This window comes from Xenopus laevis, chromosome 4S (genome assembly GCF_017654675.1).
Source record: "Xenopus laevis strain J_2021 chromosome 4S, Xenopus_laevis_v10.1, whole genome shotgun sequence".
Classification (NCBI taxonomy): Eukaryota; Metazoa; Chordata; class Amphibia; order Anura; family Pipidae; genus Xenopus; species Xenopus laevis.
Window position 1 is genome coordinate 34,011,968 of NC_054378.1, and position 21,411 is coordinate 34,033,378.

Sequence of the window (21,411 nt, forward strand, 5' to 3'; positions counted from 1 at the left end):
TAGAAGTGTAATATGTTTAAAGAACAGAATTTTTTCTAAGTTTGCATTTTTTTGCTTTTTAATGAAAAATATAGTATCTTTGCCATATTTGACACTGGCTTGTTGAATTTTCCAGTTAGAGGAGCAAAAAAAAAATAGCTTTGCAAAACTGTTTTTGGGCCCAGGGCATAAAAACAAAAAAACCTGTAGAGCTGCAAATTAACAAAAATAATTAGACTGTATTGCCTCTTTGTCTCCAAAGCAAGGTTCCCAGAGCAGGAGGGTTTCATCCTTTCTTGTCTCCAAGACATGAAACAACTGTTCTAGGCAACAGAAATTTACTTACCTATTCCACTGTGCAACACAACACAGAAGTGTGCAGCAACATTGCTAGTGACAGATACAGTTCAAAACCCCAAACTAAAGACACATTGTGCAAGCACGAAATAGAACTATGGGCTTTACTTTGAGTCTAAAGCTATTTCGGGGTAGAACAAGGCTTTTGATGAAACAAAAGAAAAATTGCCTGACTTATCGCTTTTACTTCAAGCAGATTTGTTACCTTTAATGTTTTATATAACAAAGTTGCAGATATTAAAAAATGGCTACACACCCAATTGTCCAATGGCTATAAATATTTTATTAACATTGTATCATATGCAACGTCTGTAATTACACATTGTAAGCAATTCAACAACTGCATGCATGTAGTGAACTGTTCAAATACTACAATAGCAATTTCTGTACATGCAAAATAACTTAAAAATGCTATTATTTCCAAAGGGTGAGGGTCAGTTTCAAAATTGTGTATGTTTCCATAGTGTCCTATTCTGATGGATTCTGGATGACAATCAAAAGATATTCTTTGTCTGGGAAAACATAAAAAAAACAATCAGAAAAACAAACACGTATACATACACATTGCAAAAATATAGAGTTTACTATCAAATCAGCTACAAAAGTAAAAAGTGGCCTCCATTCAAGAACTATGTTTGATCTATTACACACAAAGAGTTGTAGCTTCTGCATATAGCTACTTAGAAATATATTTAATTTTTAATTTATGGGACAAAAATGCTCTGTCAGAAAACAACAATACATATATCTATCCATTTAAATGAACCGTTCAGCACAAAATAAAAAATGTTTTCAATATAGTTTATCAGCCAAAAAAAAAATCTATGATGGCTGGAGTGAATGGATGTCTAAAGTAAAGGGACCACATGGAACATAACCATTTTGTTAATTTCCTGAACATGCAGGTCAAGACCTAAAGCAAATTAACCAGATAGTCCCATGTGCCCCCCACCCCCCTCAAGTCACTGACTAACAAGGAGGTTAGAGAGATATAAAGGAGGAAGTTGGGTTATGGCTTTTACGTTAGATATTGGTTCATTCCAGTCTTTTTAGATTGCATTAGAGGCTAACTTTATTGAATAGAGTGAATGGATGTCTAAAGTAAAGGGGCCACGTGTAACATAACCACTTTGTTCATTTCCTGAGGATGCAGGTCAAGATCTAAAGCAAATGAAAATAACAGTCCCGTGTGCCCCCCCCCCTCAAGTTGCTGACTAGCTAAGTTAAGAGAGATGTAAAAGAAGGAAGTTGGGTTATTGTTATTACGTTAGATATTGGTTCATTCCAGCCTTTATAGATTGCATTTGTGGCCAACTATATTGGAAAAATATTTTCATTTTATTTTATCCTATCAGTTTATCCACTTATTTTTACACTGAACAGATCCTTTTAAAATAAACAATGGTCAATTAATGGATCTCTACACATATAGATATAAAGCAAAAAAAAAATTCAACTATTGTTTTAAAAATAGGGCTGTTGCTCTCTAAGGAGGCACGGAGCCCACAGCAAGGTATTTTTAGGGGAAGCCTTCTGCCCAACCCTTTGATAGATTGATCTGTTTTTCAGAAGTATTGGGCATCAGTTAGCGCCCTCAGTTGGCCCTCTACACTTTTTACCAACCGCACGAACAATTCTGTAACTCTACAGGTGCTAATTCATGGATAAACAGGTACTGAATACACAACAGCTGGAGTATACCACAGCTGGAAAGCACCATTTAATATTCTTTCAGGTATGAGAAATGTTTTTGTTTCAAAAATATGGTGTTGAATTATGTAAAAAGACAGTGTCTTGGATTTTCCATAATTGACTGAAGGATATTTTCAAAAATAACCATAAAGCAACCAACTTAAATGGCTAATACAATTTTCAAAATAACCCATGCTAATTTTATCAATCCATCAACAAACAGTTTAAACAAAAGAAAAGAAGAATTAAAGCAAACCCTATTAAATGGTGGGAAAGCAAACAAAGAAGTCTGTCAGAAAGAGACTCTAATATGTTCTGTGTACTAAATTGGATATACTATTTCTGTACCTGGAGCAACCATTATCTCATGCTTCTTTGATCGAATCCTGAGAAAAGTTAAGTCATTTTGAGGGTCAATATCTCTCACTGTGCTTTTGGCTTTCATTGACAGCTGGTGCAGGAGACCAGCATATTGCACTGTAGTGGAGTTATCTAATGTTGTTCTTATTGGAATTCCTACAAATGAACATGGGAGATTATTGGGAGACAGAATTAAAAAAAATACACTCATTGATAAAGAGAATAACTCAGTTAGGCCATGAAATGAGAATACAGATCTAAAAGTTAGATGCTATCCATGAAGAACTTAATATGCAAAAGTTTAATATCATGATTTGACGTAATCTCTGCTAACAAACTAAAGAATGTCTAACTTAAAAGTGGTGCGCATGCCTTTCTGTTTATATTACAGAGGATCTAAAAACCACAAAAAAAACAACCCCCACCCCAACAAGAAAGGGCATTTCATCGCTTGGTGGGAAATCTCCTCCCCCATGGGAAATGAATTGCCCAACAATACCTGTCACTCCACATTGATTTGAATCACTGCATCAACACATTACATACAGAAATCCTGGATAATCGAACAGCAATGCCTTCTTCCCCATTTTAGGCCAACTACTTGGGATCACCATTTATAATGTGTTTTACATAAAATTATGCAAATATAAATGTGTAGGCAGGTAATGTTGGGCACCCCCGCCTGTTGGGGCACTAAAGGTGAACTACAACTTCAATTGTGCAACTCCTTAACCTTGCATTTGTTTCATGCTGCAAACAACTCATTGATCCTGTTTCAAGCAGGAATATGTTTGACTCAATGTGTTAATTAACACTCATATGAAATATATGGATGACATTTATTAAAACAAAACGGGCATTTCCAACTTGTAAATACCGTAGTACTGGAAAACAGAAAGTGACTTTTTTCAGATTAAGTATTCATCCAAATGCTTTGTGGAGGATTTGTTATTCAGACAAATAAAAAAATGTGTGTAGCCAGTATATCAAGATACAGTAGCTATATAATCAGGTACATCTTATTTTAAGTATCCTGTATAACTCTGAGCAGCCACCCCTTCCAAATCACTAGGTCTGTTCCAATGGCATTTGTTTTACTAGTTGCCATTTCCTTTAAAATGTTGTTATGAAAACAACTGTATTCCATGGAAATCCAACATTGTTCCTGCCACCCACAAATGCTTAGAAACCCTTGTTACTTTTGTTTACTGTAGATCCCAGAAAATTGCTTAAGGCAATAAGCAACCTAACTTACTATATTACCTGTTAAAAGATAATTGCATTTTAAACAACTTTTATATGTGCTGACTGTGTACTGTTTCTTTTTATGTTGAGTTTCCACTACTAAAGTGATTCTGCCAATTAAGCATCTACCAGAAATGAGTGGATTTTCTTTTCATATGGACAAGTTCCACCATATACATGACACTACTTTCCTTTTAATTATTTATAAATGTTATTAGTATATATATGAGAATGAGTTTCTTCAGCATACCTAAATGAATACTTAAAATGGAAAAAAGAGAAGGTCAAGATTGTAACAAGCAGAGAACAAGCTTTACCTTCTGCATTCACGACTATAGTTCCAATTACTCCTTTGTGGGACTGGATCCTCTTTAGAGTTTCCTCAACTTCTGCCTGCAATAAAAGTTACAGTTACAAATGTTGGTGTGAAATGTCAAATGCTTTGCTAGACTGAATTGTCTGTCAGGAGTACAAGCAGGCCTGGATTTGTGGAAAGGCCAACAAGGCTCGGGCCTAGGGCGGCAAGATTTTTGGGGGCAGCATGCAGCCCAAGCACACCCACATTGGTTCAGATACAGTGGGGATGAGCAGGATATACCATCTCCCATGTGCCAAGGAAAGGGACAGGGGCAACGAATGACATCGGGCCTAGGGGTGTCCGCTGTGTAATCCGGCCTTGAGTACTAGGAATCAGTCAGGGCCCCTGATGGCCTTTATACTCCTTACTAACCAAATGCATGAGGCATGACTGTTCCAAGCTCTAAATTTCCTGGTTGATAGAAAGATTATCCAAGTCCATACAGTATGTAAAATAAAGTTGTGGTAATATAATTCACATAAGCTCTAGTATGTAATTACGCTATGTCAGAGGCAGTAACGTAACTACCCTCTTCTGGGCCTGGGTGCACCCCCCTCTCCAGACACACGGTTTCCTTACCATGCTCACTATTGAGCGGGTTTGGCTGCAATCACATCCCCTGCTTTCACACTAGTTACGCCACTAGTCAGAGGTGCCCAAACTATTTTACCCACGGGCCACACTGAAATGTAAAACAAATTGGGGAGCAACACAATATGTATAAAGTCCTTGGGGATGCAAAATAAGTGCTATGATTGGCTATTTGGTAGCCCTATAGGGACAGGCAGCCTACAGGAGGGCTCTGTGTGGCAGTACACCTGGTTTTTATGCAACAACTTACCTTCAAGCCAGGAATTCAAAAATAAGCACCTGATTTGAGGCCACTGGGAGCAACATCAAAGGGGTTGGTAAGCAACATGTTGCTCACAAGCCACTAGGATATAAGCTCTAGTTTGCCATAAAGGTGAGATGCCTGATTCATTACCCACAATCATTTGAGTCATTTAAAATAAGTAGACACAAAAGATATCAGAAACAAGCATACATACAGCAAACTAAATGAAAGGGAAACCTGACCCTAGTCCTAGCCTGGCTGTGCATATAGAAGAAATGGATATCTCCCCTACACAGCAGGAAACTATATTTGTGTCAGAGCTTCAATAACTGAAGCTACAAGAACATAATATAATCTATCCCTCCAAGCAGAGCGATTCGTCTCTATAGTAGTACACACCATTATATCACTCAGCACTCCCGGACCAGTGAGAGAGCAACATACAGTTACCCCACAGTAAATCAAAAGATTAGCAATTCATACACAATTTAACTTCCCCACTCAGTATAATAAATGCCAGTCCGGTCCCAGCTACTCACCATGCTGCTTCTGTTCGTGTAACCACACAACTAACAACAACCGGACGCTGGGTTTCGTTGCTATGCCAACGCCAGGACTTACAACACAAATGAACTAAACCCTGTCCCCGCCCTTTGAACACTGAGCTCTTCATCTTGTGCTGAATTTTTAATCCTGTGCAAGTTGCAGAGTGCAGCCTGCACAGACCATTATCTTATGAGAAACTGCTACTGGTATGGGATCTGTTATCAGGTAACCCTTTACACAAGAAGCTCAGAATTTCAGTAATGTCATCTCCCATAGACTCCATTTTATCCAAACATTTAAAAATGATTTCCTTTTTTTTCTGTAATAAAACAGTACCTTGTTCTTGATCAAAACAAATATATAATTAATCCTTATTGGAAGCAAAACCACCCCACAGTAAATCAAAAGATTAGCAAGTCATACACAATTTAACTTCCCCACTCAGTATAATAAATGCCAGTCCGGTCCCAGCTACTCACCATGCTGCTTCTGTTCGTGTAACCACACAACTAACAACAAACTGACACTTAGTTTTGTTGCTATGACACCGGCAGAACTTACAACACAAATGAACTAAACCCTGTCCCCGCCCTTTAAACACTGAGCTCTGCATCTTGTGCTGAATTCTTAATCCTGTGCAAATTGCAGAGTGCACCTGCACAACCATTACCTCAGCAGAAACTGGTACAGCTATCAAGGTAACCCTTTATCCAGAAAGCTCAGAATTACAGAAATGCCATCTCCAATAGACTCCATTTTATCCAAACATTTGAAAATGGTGTCCTTTTTTCTGTAATAAAACAGTATGTAGTACTTGATCCAAACTAACATATAATTAATCCTTATTGGAAGCAAAAACAGCCTATAGGGTTTATTTAATGTTTACATGATTTTCTAGTAGACTTAAGGAAAGATCAGTTATCCAGAAAACCCCAGGTCCTGAGCATTCTGGATTACAAGTCCCATACTTTAAAAAACATGGGCTCTATCGTGCAAAAAATTTTGCCCTTTTATATTCTAGAATTTGGGTCAGGGACATTGTCAAATAAGATTTTATTCACTTTTTATAGTATTCCGTTAGATACTTACAATACTCTACTGTTGGCTAAGCACAACTTATCATTTGCTGACTGCTATAGGTTATGGCACCGAACACTGTTACCTTGCTTCAGTTTCCCTAAAAGTAATACGACTTGTAGGGAAAGGTTATAAAAGCTGTAAATGGTAAAATATGCATAAACAGCATAAAATATAATTTTACAATGATATTTGTAAATTATAAAAAAAACTTTATTCATTATTACTTTGCAAAATTTCTCTAAAACAACTTACTAACAAAATTAATTTGCAAAGGTGCTCAGAAGCTTATCCTTGAACACCCTTCTCTTTTTTTTGGTATCGTTATTATTATATCATTATAATACACAAAAGCCATGAATATCTTGTAAATTATATTTTTATAAACGGTGAGTTCTGATGTCATCAGTTATAAACTGTGAGTTCTGATGTCATTTCTGTCACATGACTCACTGAAACATTTGTATTATAATAAATAAAGTACCCCCAGTTGCAAAATATGAGGATATTAGAAATTACCTCGGAGTTCCCTGACCTGTATAAAAACACTTGGCCTTCGGCCTCGTGTTTTAATATGGTCATGAAACTCCTCTGTAACTTATAATATCCGTAGATTTTACAAGAGGGTATACTTTATTCACTATATTATAATTGGTACTGTACTCTAGTGTACAGTCAAAGTTTTAGGTACCAACGTATGCTTCCAAGTTTCTTACAGCTGCAAATTCCAGGAGTTTGTGTCACACTCCCAAAGTAGAAGAATAGAATAAACAGCTTCAAAGGCAGTAATTTCAAACTGCAAGTGCTTTCTTTATTAAGCAGTGTAAACACTGCGGGGCCGATTCACTAACTTCGAGTGAAGGATTCGAAGTAAAAAAAACTTCGAATTTCGAAGTGTTTTTTGGGCTACTTCGACCATCGAATGGGCTACTACGACCTTCGAATGGGCTACTACGACCTTCGACTACAACTTTGACTTCGAATCGAAGGATTCGAACTAAAAATCGTTCGACTATTCGACCATTCGATAGTCGAAGTACTGTCTGTTTAAGAAAAAACTTCGACCCCCTAGTTCGCCATCTAAAAGCTACCGAACTCAATGTTAGCCTATGGGGAAGGTCCCCATAGGCTTTCCTAAGTTTTTTTGATCGAAGGATATTCCTTCGATCATTGGATTTAAATCCTTCGAATCGTTCGATTCGAAGGATTTTATCGTTCGATCGAAGGAATAATCCTTCGATCGCACGATTTGCTCTAAAATCCTTCGACTTCGATATTCGAAGTCGAAGGATTTTAATTCCCAGTCGAATATCGAGGGTTAATTAACCCTCGATATTCGACCCTTGGTGAATCGGCCCCTACATGTTTCGGGTCAGAGCCCTTTCTCAAGCCATTCTTCTATTATCCTTACTCTAATGTACAGTCATTATCTTTACGATTAGTAACACTTTTTCAACACTCGTGAGACATGATTCTGAGTTTCGCCGCCAGTGAATAAATTTGGGCGTTAGAAAAGTCGTGCACATAAAATTGTCAAGCATCAAAATTGACTTTAATGAATTTGGACAAAAATGATCGGCCATTGACTTCAATCTATTTCGCAAATTCTTTACAGATTCACCCATCACTACTCATCCTGAATATGTGGTTTTGGAAGGAGTTATTGAAAGGGCTTATTGACACAAAACATATTGATCAATGGTAGTTCCATTGTGATGCAGTCGTTATGGTACCTTTGTGACCAGATCACACTTTCACAGCTCTGTGAGTTTCAGCCAACACCTACCTGAATAGTTCAATGGAACCATTGTGATTGGATATTCGTGACAATTTCCTTAATGGAAAATTATACCCCCAAAATGAATACTTAAGCAACAGATAGTTTATATCCAATTACGTGGCATTTTAAATCATCTTATCAAACTGGAATATATATTTAAGTAAATATTGCCATTTTACATCTCTTGCCTTGAAACACCATTTCATGATCTGTGTGTCCCTCAGAGATCACCTGACAAGAAATACTGCTGCTCTAACTGGAACAGGAAGAAGTGTGGAAGCAAACGACAGAACTCTGTTAATTGGCTCATGTGATCTAACATGTATGGTTTGTTTGGTATGTTTGTGTGCACTGTGAATCATATGATCCCAGGGGGCTGTCCTTATTTTTTAAAATGGCAGTTTTCTATTTATGATTACCTAATGCACATACTACTAAAAAAGTACATTATTATGAAAATTGATTATTTACATGAAGCCAGTGTCGGACTGGCCCACCGGGACACCGGGAAAAATCCCGGTGGGCCCCAGTCCTTGTGGGCCCCTACGACCACATTCCCTCCCATCTATTTTTTGCCAGAGCTCCGGTTTTTCAATGGGCCCCGCAGCGCTGCCACTATCACCTGGGCTGGCTATCAAAGCTGCTGCCTGCAGCCTGAATGTGCTTTGCTCTGTGCAGGGTGGTTGTGCCGTGTGCTGCTGCGCATGTTTCAGTGTGCGAGTGTGATGCGCCTGATGATGACGTCACTGACCTGGCTGGCGTCCAATGCGTCCTTCTCGTGGGGGAAGAGAAGAGAGATTTGCACGCGTTACGCGTCAGAGAGGGAGAGCCTGAGGTACTGCTGGACTGGTGCGGTGGGGTGGATCTTCCTGGCTGGCTGCATTCACTTTCGCTACCTGCTTGTGCCTGGGCTGGGCAAGTTCAAGTTGTGCTGACAAACTTAATCACCCTGGGGGGTTGGGGGGCATGGACTTTGTAATAGGCAGCATGCTGCTGCTGCTGCTCTGACAGTCATCGCTTGGCTGTTCTGTTCCCCTGCTCCCTGCATTGATTGCAGGATAGGCGCTGTGATAGGTGAGTTTACACTCTGAGGTTCAACTATATATATATAATTAGGTAAAGAGAGACCCACACACACCAGCAATTTCTCATAAACTGTCTATAAAAGGAAAGAATTGGCTGCTTTTAAAGGGGCTGTTCACCTTTTAGTATGACGTAGAGAGGGATATTCTGAGACAATTTGTAATTGGTTTTCATATTTTATTATTTGTGGATTTTGAGTTATTTCGCGTTTTGTTTCAGCATCTCTTTAATTTGCAGCTAAACCAATCTGGTAACTAGGGCCCAAATTCCCCTAGCAACCATGCACTGATTTGAATAAGAGGCTGGAATATGAATAGGAGAGGCCTAAATAGAAGGATCAGTAATAAAAAGTAACAATAAATGTGTAGCCTTACAAAGTATTTTTTTTAGTAGGGAGTCAGTGGCCCCCATTTGAAAGAAGCAAAGAGTCAGAAGAAAAAGGCAAATGACTATAAAACTATAAAAAAATAAATAATGAAAACCAATTGAAAAGATGCTTAGAATTAGCCATTCTATAACAAAATAAAAGTTACCTTACAGGTGAACCACCCCTTTAATTGAAAAGATTGAAATACAAGGCCAGAATTCTAGTAGTAACATCATACGGTCGGTTACAAAGTAAGACTAAGTAAAATATCTGGCTGTAGAATCCATGACAGTTAAGAGTATCGCATATTGAGTAGGCTGTAAGTTTTAAGACAAATGAATAAAGAGTGCATTGTTTTCAAAAGCAGAGCTTGGTGGTGGCAAAACTCCCTCTCCTGTCTCCCAGGTGGCACATCATCATATAACTAACTTGAGGACATTACTGGCTATACTGAAGCCTCAAATTGTGACCCCCTACTGCAGCAAAGGTACTTACTTTGGTCAAAATATATAAAAATAAGTTTTATTTTTTGTCACACTGTTACTAGAGTGGGGATCAGCAGACAAAAAGTTGCAGGTTTTTTTAACCTCTTAGGGGATAGTACACCATTTACTATGTTATAGAATGGACAATTCTTAGCAAGGTTTCAATTGGTCTATTTTTTATAGTTTTCAAATTGCATTCCTTCTTCTTCTGACTCAAACCAATGGCTGAAATGCCAAAAATGCTAAGTAATTACAAAAACCACAAATAAAAAATGAAGACCAATTGCAAATTGTCTTAGAATATCACTCTCTGGGTCATACTATTCTTCTGTCATGCTTTTTATGGTATAGTTTTTATTTCTAAATTACATTATTTACACTGCAGGTAATTTACTTTCATTCCTGAACCAGCAAGTGTATTTAGTTGTAATATTGGTGTGTAGGTGCATCTCAGGTCATTTTGCCTGGTCATGTGCTTTCAGAAAGAGCCAGCACTTTAGGATGGAACTGCTTTCTGGCAGGCTGTTATTTCTCCTACTCAATGTAACTGAATGTGTCTGAGTGGGACCTGGATTTTACTATTGAGTGCTGTTCTAAGATCTACCAGGCAGCTGTTATCTTGTGTTAGGGAGCTGCTATCTGGTTACCTTCCCATTGCTCTGTTGTTAGGCTGCTGGGGGGAAAGGGAGGGGGTTAAATCACTCCAACTTGCAGTACAGCAGTAAAGTGTGATAAAAGACTTACCTTGTTTATATTGCATGTGCACTTAATTAAAAGGATTCTGTTATGCTTTTGTATTTATGACTAATATTGTAATTTAATATTGTCACAGCCATTCCAGTTTTTTTTTTTAAATAAAAATGTTAATTTTTATATTTGCAGGCAATTTTGTACAGGAGGGTGGGCCCTTGAGATGAGGTTTCCTGGTGGGCCCCAGGCACCCCAGTCCGACACTGCATGAAGCAGGGCTTTACATATAAGCTGCTTTATGCAATTTACTTTTATAAAGACCTACATTGTTTGAGGGGTATAGTTTTTCTGTAAGGTCTTGTATTCTTATCTGCCTAGCAAATAAATATGCAATTCCTTCTTACTGGAGTGCTGCCTTCATTTGTATCAAAGATTAGACTTGTTTTAAACAGCACCGCTTTTGTGCTCAAAATAGGATTTAAGTATTCCACCACTGTGTGTTAGACCCTTATTGTTCACCTTGATTATTATAGAGAAAGAGGCTTTTTAACTTTCCTTGAATCAATTTTAGGTGGGCACTCACAAACACAGCTTTTTAACTTTCATGTATAGATTTCATCACTTCTTGTAGCCCTCCTTCTGGTATACAGAAGTAACTGTTGAGTGAAATGTAGCATCAATAGTATAAAACCTTGTTTACTATAAAAACAAGTATTAAAATGCACTCTAAAAAAAAAAGAAAAGCATATCTATGCTCCGTCCTGTTGGGACTGTCCCCTATGGACTATCGCACAGTCTTTTTTTTATCCAGAACACGCAGTAGGATGTAGAAAACTGCCTGGAGCGTTTCTTCCTTAGTACTCATGCCACTGGTGAGAAAATGTGCATCTGAAGGGAATGATGAGGCTGCTGCACACCCTGTGCCTGGGCAAGGATAGTTATATTACCAAAGGAAAACGATGTTACTACATTCTGTTTTGTATAAACTGTCTCGCAAACAACTGGTAGGGAGTGTGTTCTTCAGAGATTCTAGCCCCTTGTTACCTTGAACCTTATATTGCTCAACAATTACTGGTATTATTTAATTTGTGTTTTTTGAGTTATTTAGCGTTTTATTCAACAGTTCTCCAGTTTGCAATTTGAGCAATCCTGTTGCAAGGGTCCAAATTACCCTAGCAACCATGCACTGATTTAAATAAGAGACTGGTATATGAACACGAGAGGCCTGAATAGAAAATATGAGCAATAAAGAGAAGCAATAAAAATACATTTCTAGCTTTACATCCCTTACTCTCCACATAGACAATTTTGTGTATATTTACTGTACTAGAAAATATTGTAGCCAGATTTGCGATGGTTTTGCAGAGACCTGACCGCCAATCTGGACTGCCCTTTTATCAGCTGATGATGGGAGAGAATATTACTCCAAGCAACCCTTCTCCCACTTGGAAACCACCAGCTGACCTGCACGACTTCTAATGAAGCAGTACAGGACTACATGAAGCACTTGACCTTTTCCAGCAAGAAGAACAAAAAGGAGCATAATGACTATACCATTATATGCTCCAAGAGCACCACTTGTGTATTTTCCCCTGATACACACATGCTTGACATGCAGTGGTGAGCACATCTAAATGTGGTTGCTAATTCCTACCACCAAATGTATTTATCAAATGACAAACGTATTAACCCTTTAAGTGCCAGTAGAATTTCACATTTCATTTACAGTCAGTGTCATACATTTTTTGAACATTTTGTGCTCTCACATTTTAGGGGCATTTCCTGGGGGGTGGGGATTTTTAGTTTACCTATATATTATTTTTTTTCCAGAGAGTTTTGTGATGTATCAGCATAAAATATGTTAAATATGAATTCCAGAGGTTTACTAAATAGTTTGATGCCCAATATGTATAGATATACTGATATGCTGTTCTATTTTTGAACATGGTCAGAATGGGCTGTGAAATTTTTTGTGTCATTTGTAGCATTCCAAATGTTTCACATTAAAAGTTAATTTACCAATTACCAATAGCCAACAAGGGTACAGAGCTGCGCAGTTCTGTATTAGTGTAGATCTACTTTTAATGGACAATGATATGAACACTGAGAAATGGGTAAATGCAACAGAACCAAGGTGGTAGGAAAATTGTACATAGGCAGGGGTAGCAAATGGAGGTTTTTAGTGTAGTAATTATTAATAATAAAATGTTTACACCCAATAACATGTTCACACCAACTCTGTAATGAGTGTCAAAGAAATCTCATTTATTTGTACTATATAATGTACAGGTCATTTTCCTTTCACCTGCACCCACCATATCCAAAAATGACAGCTCTTATCTCACATACCCCTATATAACACAGTCACCCCTGCAACAAAAGACAAACTTCTCCCTCCTCCCAAACCCCCTCAAGTGACAGACCTCCTTCAACCCAGTTCTGACTTTACCTTCTTCATATACAGGCACTCCATGAAATCCTCCTCCTCCCTGTTTATGGAAACCATTTTAGGACATCCTCAGGAGAAATCAGTCTCCTGTACGCACTCTCCTTAGGAAGCGGAATGACAACATGTCTGTTGTTTCACTCACACATCCGAAGAGGCTACAGTCACATCTCAGTCCTGGCCACATATCGTGTTCCAATCTCCCCTCTCTTGTCCCATTCCTCGGCCCTTCCTCCTCAGCCCTTAAAGGAACAGTAACATCAAAAAGTGAAAGTGTTTTAAAGTAATAAAAATATAATGTCGTGTTGCCCTGCACTGGTAAAATTGCTGTATTTGCTTCAGAAACATTACTATTGTTTATATAAATAAGCTGCTGTGTAGCAATGGGGACAGCCATTCAAAGGAGAAAAGGCTCAGGTTACATGGCAGATAAGCTCTGTAGAACATAATGGTGTTATCTGTTATCCACTATTTAACCTGTGCCATATAGACTTTTTTCAATTTCAGACATTACTACACAGTAGCTAGTTTATAGCTAGTTTATATGCAGGGCAACAGTACATAATATCTGCATTACTTTACTTTCATTTACTTTACACTTTCATTTTTGTTGGTGTTACTGTTCCTTTAAGCTCTCCGTACTAGCTGAGGTCTGAGCATGGAAAGCTGAGGAGGGAGGGCTGAGGACTGAGAGCTGGGGCACTGAGGGCTGAGGACCAAGGAGGGAGGACCAATAAATGAGACATGAGGGGGGAGATTGGAACATGATATGTGACCAGGACGGAGTTGTTACTGCAGCATCTTCGTATGTGTGAGTGAAAAAAGTTGCACCTCTGCAATAGGCTTCCTTAGAAGAGCGCATACAGGAGACTGATTTCTCCTGAGGATGTCCTAAAATGCTTTCGCTCCCTGCTCCTTTGGTTCCTCCTCTTACCAGCCCCTCCCCTTGTGAAACTGAAAGAAATTTCTCTACTCAAATGCTGCCCTCCCAACTCACACACAAAGTTATAAACTATTCCTTCCACCTCCTTAAAGTGACATAAGTTAGATAACAGAACTCTCCCTCCGTGCATGCCAGCACACCAGGTTCTGAAAGCTACAGACCTTTCTCTTCTCATGTCTTAGTTTTCCTATGGTTTTCGCTGGAATAAAATGTTTTAAAGGCAAAGCCTGAGGATGGTGTGCTTCATATCCTATTATTCAAGATAAGGAATTTGGCTGACTTGGAGGCAGCTTGGGAGTGGATGCACCCTGAAACAGTAAGTGGTGTGCTGAAGAAAACATTGTTTTTTGGCCTTTTTATTTCTGTCATCTTAACATGTCTAATTTAATTTTTACAGGAAAAGGCCAAAATGTCAATTTTTAGGAGTTATGGAACACAGTCTCCTCTCAGATTAAAGTCAAAGAAAACCATAACCCTAGGTTCATGTCTCTTTCTAGAGAATACAAGTGAAATATGTTGGTGCTGTATGAAGACGACTCATATGTTAAAAGAACAGAATGTTTTTGCTTTTTAATGAAAAACATAAAATATTTGCCATATTTGACACTGGCTTGTTGAATTTTTCAGTTAGAAGAGCAAAAAAAATAAAAATAGCTTTGCAAAACAGTTTTTGGGCCCTGTGCTGATAGGGTATAAAAACAAAAAACCTGTAAAAGTGCCTATTAACAAAAATACTGTAATTATCATGTATTGCCTCTTTGTCTCCAAAGCAAGGTTCCAGAGCAGGAGCGTCCCATGTCCTTTCTTGTCTCCAAGACACGAGGCAACTGTTCTAGGCAACAGAAATTGACTTACCTATTCCACTGTGTAACAGTGTGCAGCAACATTACTAGTTACAGATACAGTTCAAAACCCCAAACTAAAGATACATATAGCAAGCAAGAAATATAACTATGGGCTTTACTTTGAGTCTAAAGCTATTATGGGGTAGAACTAGGCTTTTGATGAAACAAAAGAAAAATTGCCTGACTTATCCCTTATGCTTCAATCAGACTTGTTACCTTTAATGTTTTATATAACAAAGTTGCAGATATTAAAAAATGGCTACACACCCAATTGACTATAAATATTTTATTAACACTATCATATGCCAACATCTGCATGCATTCAACAACTGCATGCATGTCGTGAACTGTTCAAATACTACAATAGCAATTTATGTACATGCAAAATAATTTAAAAATGAAATTATTTCCAAAGGGTGAAGATCAGTTTCAAAATTGTGTATGTTTGCGATAATGTCCTATTCTGATGGATTCTGGATGACAATCAATAGATATTCTTTGTCTGATAAAACATAATTAGAAAAACAAACACATAATTTTTATACATACACACACATTTTAGGCTCAACAAACACTGCATAAATATAGAGTTTACTATCAAATCAGCTACAAATTATAGTGCATTACCAAAATTAAAGGTGACCTCCATTCAAGAACTATGTTCTGTACAATGCAGGAAAATTTAATTCTCAGCAACTTTTTAATATACATTAATAATTTTTTATCATTATTTGTAAATTTTAAGCAGTATTTTTGTAAGACTACAGTTTATTCTCTGCACTACTGCTTTTGACTCCTCAAAAATTTTAACTATAAAGGCTGGAGTGAATGGATGTCTAAAGTAAAGGGGGCAACATGGAACATAACTATTTTGTTCATTTCCTGAACATGCAGGTTAAGATTTAAAGCAAATTAACAAGACAGCCCCATATGCCCCCCCCTTCAAGTCACTGACTAGGTAGTTTAGAGGTTAGAGAGATGTAAAGGAGGAAGTTGGGTTAAGGTTATTACGTTAGACATCGGTTCATTCCAGCCTTTATAGATTGCATTTGAGGCTAACTATATTGAAAACATTTTTTATTTAACACAGCATATCTGAGCAGTTCCTTTAAAAATAAACAAAGGTCAATTCATGTTAATTGGTGGGAAAGCAAACAAAACAGTCTGTCAGAAAGACACTCTAATATGTTTTGTGTACTAAATTGGATTTACTATTTCTGTACCTGGAGCAACCATTATCTCATGCTTTTTTGATCGAATCCTGAGAAAAGTTAATTCATTTTGAGGGTCAATATCTCTCACTGTGCTTTTGGCTTTCATTGACAGCTGGTGCAGGAGACCAGCATACTGCACTGTAGTGGAGTTATCTAATGTTGTTCTTATTGGAATTCCTACAAATGAACATGGGAGATTATTGGGAAACAGAATTAAAAAAAATACACTCATTGATAAAGAGAATAACTCAGTTAGGCCATGTAATGAGAATACAGATCTAAAAGTTAGATGCTATTCATGAAGAACTTAATATGCAAACGTTTAATATCATGATTTGACTTAATCTCTGCTAACAAAGCGAAGAGTGCAAAGTGGTAAAGTGGTGAACACGTCTTTCTGTATATATTAAAGGAGATCTAAAAACCACAAAAAAAACAACCCCCACCCCCCCAAAAAAAATTGCAAATTGTCAAGACAAGGCACTTCATTGCGTGGCGGGAAATCTCCTCCCCCATGGCCAATTAATTGCCCAACAATACCTGCCACGCCACATTGATTTGAATCATTGCATCATCATACATTTGTTTCCTGCTGCAAACAACTCCTTGATCCTGATTCAAGCAGGAATATGTTTGTTAGCCTATGACTCACTGTGTGAATTAATTGTTTCCAATGGAAACACAGCTTAAAAATGGAAACATCTAAACATTCATATGAAATATATGGATGACATTTATTAAAACAAAATGGGCATTTCCAAATTGTAAATACCTTAGTACTGGAAAATATAAATTTACTTTTTTCAGATAATGCAAATTAAGACCCAGATTTAGTATTCATCCAAATGCTTTGTGGAAGATTTGGTATTCAGACAAATAAAAAAATGTGTGTAGCCAGTATATTAATATAGTTATATAAATCAGGTAGATCTTCTTTAAAGTATCCTGTATAACTCCGAGCAGCCCACCCCTTCTAAATCACTAGGCCTGCTCCAATGGGATTTGTTTTACTAGTTGCCATTTCCTTTAAAATGTTGTTGTGACAACAACTGTATTCCATGGAAATCCAACATTGTTCCTGCTACCCACAAATGCTTGGAAACCCTTGTTACTTTTGAATTTGTTTACTGTAGATCCCAGAAAATTGCTTATGACAATAATCAACCTAACATACTATATTACCTGTTGAAAGATAATTGCATTTTAAACAACTTTTACATGTGCTGACTGTGTACTGTTTCTTTTTATGTTGAGTTTCCACTACTAAATATTAAAAGTGATTCTGCCAATTAACATCTACCAGAAATGGCTGGCTTTTCTTTTTCAATCATATGGACAAGTTCCACCATATACATTGTATATTAAAATTGTATATGTATACAATTTTATTAGTATATTGTATTTACTGTATATGAGACTGAGTTCCTTCGGCATACCTAAATGAATGCTTAAAATGGAAAAAAGAGAAGGTCAAAAATGTAACAAGCTTTACCTTCTGCATTCACGACTATAGTTCCAATGACTCCTTTGTGGGACTGGATCCTCTTTAGTGTTTCCTCAACTTCTGCCTGCAATAAAAGTTACAGTTACAAATGTTGGTGTGAAATGCCAAATGCTTTGCTAGACTGAAATGTCTGTCAGGAGTACAAGCAGGCCTGGATTTGTGGAAAGGCCAACAAGGGCCGGGCCTAGGGGGCAGCATGCAGCCCAACCACACCCACATTGTTTCAGAAATAGTAGGGATGAACAGGAGATAACATTTTTAAATTAAAATTTGAGTGAATAATCAATAAGAGAATCCCAAGGACTAACAAGTTCACCAGGAAATTATTAACACATATTTTCTCTGCCTCCAAGCAGGTCATTGCTGCAGCTTGGAAGTCTCCTATCCTGGACTTTCCTGAGGTTAAAAGGAGGCTGGACAACGTCCTAATCCTTGAGAAATTGACTAGCTACACGAACGGTTCGCAGAAGTCTTTTCACAAAATCTGGTCCCCCTGGTTATCTTACCGAAATATTTCCTCAACCTAATTTTTTTTGCATGTCCTCCCACTCTGACTCCGGGGAATCCCTAAATTTTCTTGTCCTATGCTGTCCCAGTTAGTGCAGAGATGTTGACAGTACTCACAAGTGTTATAGGCAACTGTTTATTCAGTTCTTGGTTTATTTTTGCTTATTTCTTTTCTTTTCCTCCTTTTTCTGTTTCTTTTCCTTTTCTTTTTGTTTAAATTTTCTTGTCAGCTACTTGGGCTACTTTGCTATACTACTCAGGAATAATGGTTTTGTGCTTATGTGCCGTGATGTTACTGCAGCCTGGGGATTGTCCAGTACCTGCAGTTTCTGAGTTTGACTATGTGCCACTTATTGCTACCTGCTGATATTTGAAAATAAAAATTTTAAATACAAAATTTGAGTGAATAAAAGGGAGGGGACGGGAGCGACGAACAACATCGGGCCTAGGAGCTTTGTAAATCTGGCCCTGTGTAATAGGAATCAGTCAGGGCTCCTGCTGGCCTTTATACTTCTTACTAACCAAATGAATGAGGCATGCCTGTTCCAAGCTCTAAATTTCCTAGTTGATGGAAAGATTATCAAAGTCCATATGTAAAATAAAGTTGTGATAAGATCATTTACATAAGCTCTAGTATGTAATTACGTTATGTCAGAAGCAGTAACGTAACTACCCTCTTCTGGGCCTGGGGGCAGGATGTACAGCCCCCCTTCCAGACACACTGTTTATTTACCGTGTTCGCTGTTGAGCAGGTTTGGCTGCAATCACACTCCCTCCTTTCCCACTATTTACACCACTGCTCAGAGGTCCCCAACCTATTTTACCCACTGGCCACACTGAAATGTAAAACAAATTGGGGAGCAACACAATATGTATAAAGTCCTTAGGGATGCAAAATAAGTGCTGTGATTGGCTATTTGATAGCCCCTATGTGGACAGGCAGCCTACAGGAGGGCTCTGTGTGGCAGTACACCTGGTTTTTATGCAACAACTTACCTTCAAGCCAGGAATTCAAAAATAAGCACCTGATTTGAGGCCACTGGGAGCAACATCAAAGGGGTTGGTAAGCAACATGTTGCTCACAAGCCACTAAGTTATGGTGGAGTGGGTACATAATATAAGCTCTAGTTTGCTATGAAGGTGAGATAACTGATTCATTTCCCACAATCATTTGAGTCATCAAAAGTAAAGTAAACACAAAAGATATCAGATACAAGCATACATAAAGCAAACTAAAGGAAAGGGAAACCTGACCCTAGTCCTAGCCTGGCTGTGCATATGGAAGGGATGAATAGCTCCTCCACACAGCAGGAAACTATATTTGTGTCAGCGCTTCAATAACTGAAGCTACAAGAATGAAATATAATCCATCCCTCCAAGCAGAGCGATTCGTCTCTATAGTAGTACACACCATTATATCACTCAGCACTCCCGGACCAGTGAGAGAGCAGCATACAGTTACCCCACAGTAAATCAAAAGATTAGCAAATCATACACAATTTAACTTCCCCACTCAGTATAATAAATGCCAGTCCGGTCCCAGCTACTCACCATGCTGCTTCTGTTCGTGTAACCACACAACTAACAACAAACTAATGCTTGGTTTCGTTGCTATGCCAACGGCAGAACTTACAACACAAATTAATTAAACCATGTCCCCGCCCCTATGAACACTGAGCTTTGCATCTTGTGCTGAATTCTTAAAGAGGACCTGTCACCTTGAGACATGAGTGATATAAAGCTTTCCCTCCTTAGTTAAACCCTTTAGTCAGCTGTTTTTGTCTATATCCAAAACGGATTAGAAAATATCCTACATGTAAAAAGTGTTTCATAGGCGCTGCCATCTTGAAACAGGACCCCTTTGTTTTCTGTGTGTGGACTGAGCCAAACTGCCAAATCTCATGGATGCTTAGTGATAGAGTATACTCTGTGATAGACATGCTCTGCACAACTCATGTCACACCAGGACTTGATATTCTATTAGGATTGTTTGAAACACCTTCTGTATTAGCACATTGTGTGAGCTACTACTAAAAATCTCATAAACTATGAAATTACCAAAAGGCTAAAACCTACTAAGAATGTGCAGTCCTTGGGGCTCATTTATAAACACTGGGCAAATCTGCACCTGGACAATAACCAATTAAATGTTTGATTTCATCATTCAACCTGTAGCTGCCTGTAAAAAGCCAGTCACTAATTGGTTGCTATGGGTTACTGCCCAGGTGCAGAAAGAAAGGATTACCCCGCAGACTCTGGCCGTCCTGTCCTAAAAGAATCCCAGGTGCTCAGTGAAGGAGGTGCTGGCAGCCTCGAGTTCAATGTGAAAGGGAGAAGAATCACCGGCACAACGTGGATATTTCTAGCAGGGAGAACCCTTGCTAGTTTATTGCGGATGCAACGTTTCGGGGAGTAACCCCTTTGCCCAGGTGCAAATATGCTCAGTGTTTATAAATGAGCCCCCTTTACCTTAAAGTCAACCCCAAAATAAAAATGTGCCTAGTAAAAGAAATCATTCTAAGCAACTTTCTCATATATATTTATTAAAGATGTTCATGCTTTACTCCTGGTTGGTACATTTTAAACAACGTTGCAAAAGTCTTAGTTCCCCAGTAGCAAAGGCAGTTCTCTTAATCAGCTGCCTTGTCTTAGTTGTATCCACAGTCAGGGCAGAGAATAGAGACGAACATCCAGTACACATACAAATAATTTGAAAACCATAGAAAATTGTATATTTCAAAGTTAGAAGAACATTATATTTTATAAGGCAAACATTTTTTTTTTGTGTTGACATCCCTTTTAAAGGGGTGTTCGCCTTTTTCCTCTTTACTTGCTACCATCACCCATCTGATCCTCAATGACATCCTGATAGGCCACCAGCAACTCCAGGCAGTGGGATTTCAAGATAACAGAATCCATGCAGGCTCTCTGAGTGCCAGGGGATGGAGAGATAAGGCAGAGGACTGAGGGAGGGTAGGAGAGGGATGGGGAGAGGAGCGGGCACTGACACATTGCTGCTGGGGAAGTCCTGCAACTAAAACTGAACTGCCAGGTCCTTAAGCTGCTGCTGTTTCAGATGGGAAACAGCAGCAGTGCTT

The 21,411-nt window shown here is 38.3% G+C and overlaps 2 protein-coding genes across 6 annotated transcripts; both read right to left on the minus strand.

Moving 5' to 3' along the window:
• Window positions 1–599: 599 nt before the first annotated feature.
• On the minus strand, window positions 600–17,866 carry dynlrb2.S (dynein light chain roadblock-type 2 S homeolog). 5 transcript variants are annotated; one of them, XM_018259246.2, is made up of 4 exons: window positions 17,795–17,866; window positions 3,951–4,026; window positions 2,377–2,544; window positions 600–848 (listed from the first exon to the last, which is right to left on the minus strand). In XM_018259246.2, exons 1-4 carry the CDS (start codon window positions 17,801–17,803, stop codon window positions 805–807), a joined length of 297 nt encoding a protein of 98 aa, XP_018114735.1. In that variant the 5' UTR covers window positions 17,804–17,866; the 3' UTR covers window positions 600–804. The 5 variants fall into 5 exon arrangements, with proteins under 5 accessions (XP_018114735.1, XP_041447043.1, XP_018114736.1 ...); XM_041591109.1 differs by lacking the exon at window positions 17,795–17,866 and adding an exon at window positions 13,304–13,375; XM_018259247.2 differs by lacking the exon at window positions 17,795–17,866 and adding an exon at window positions 5,852–5,984.
• On the minus strand, window positions 15,360–19,951 carry LOC108715384 (dynein light chain roadblock-type 2). The gene is made up of 4 exons (XM_018260471.2): window positions 19,865–19,951; window positions 17,795–17,870; window positions 16,312–16,479; window positions 15,360–15,590 (listed from the first exon to the last, which is right to left on the minus strand). Exons 1-4 carry the CDS (start codon window positions 19,865–19,867, stop codon window positions 15,547–15,549), a joined length of 291 nt encoding a protein of 96 aa, XP_018115960.1. The 5' UTR covers window positions 19,868–19,951; the 3' UTR covers window positions 15,360–15,546.
• Window positions 19,952–21,411: the final 1,460 nt, after the last annotated feature.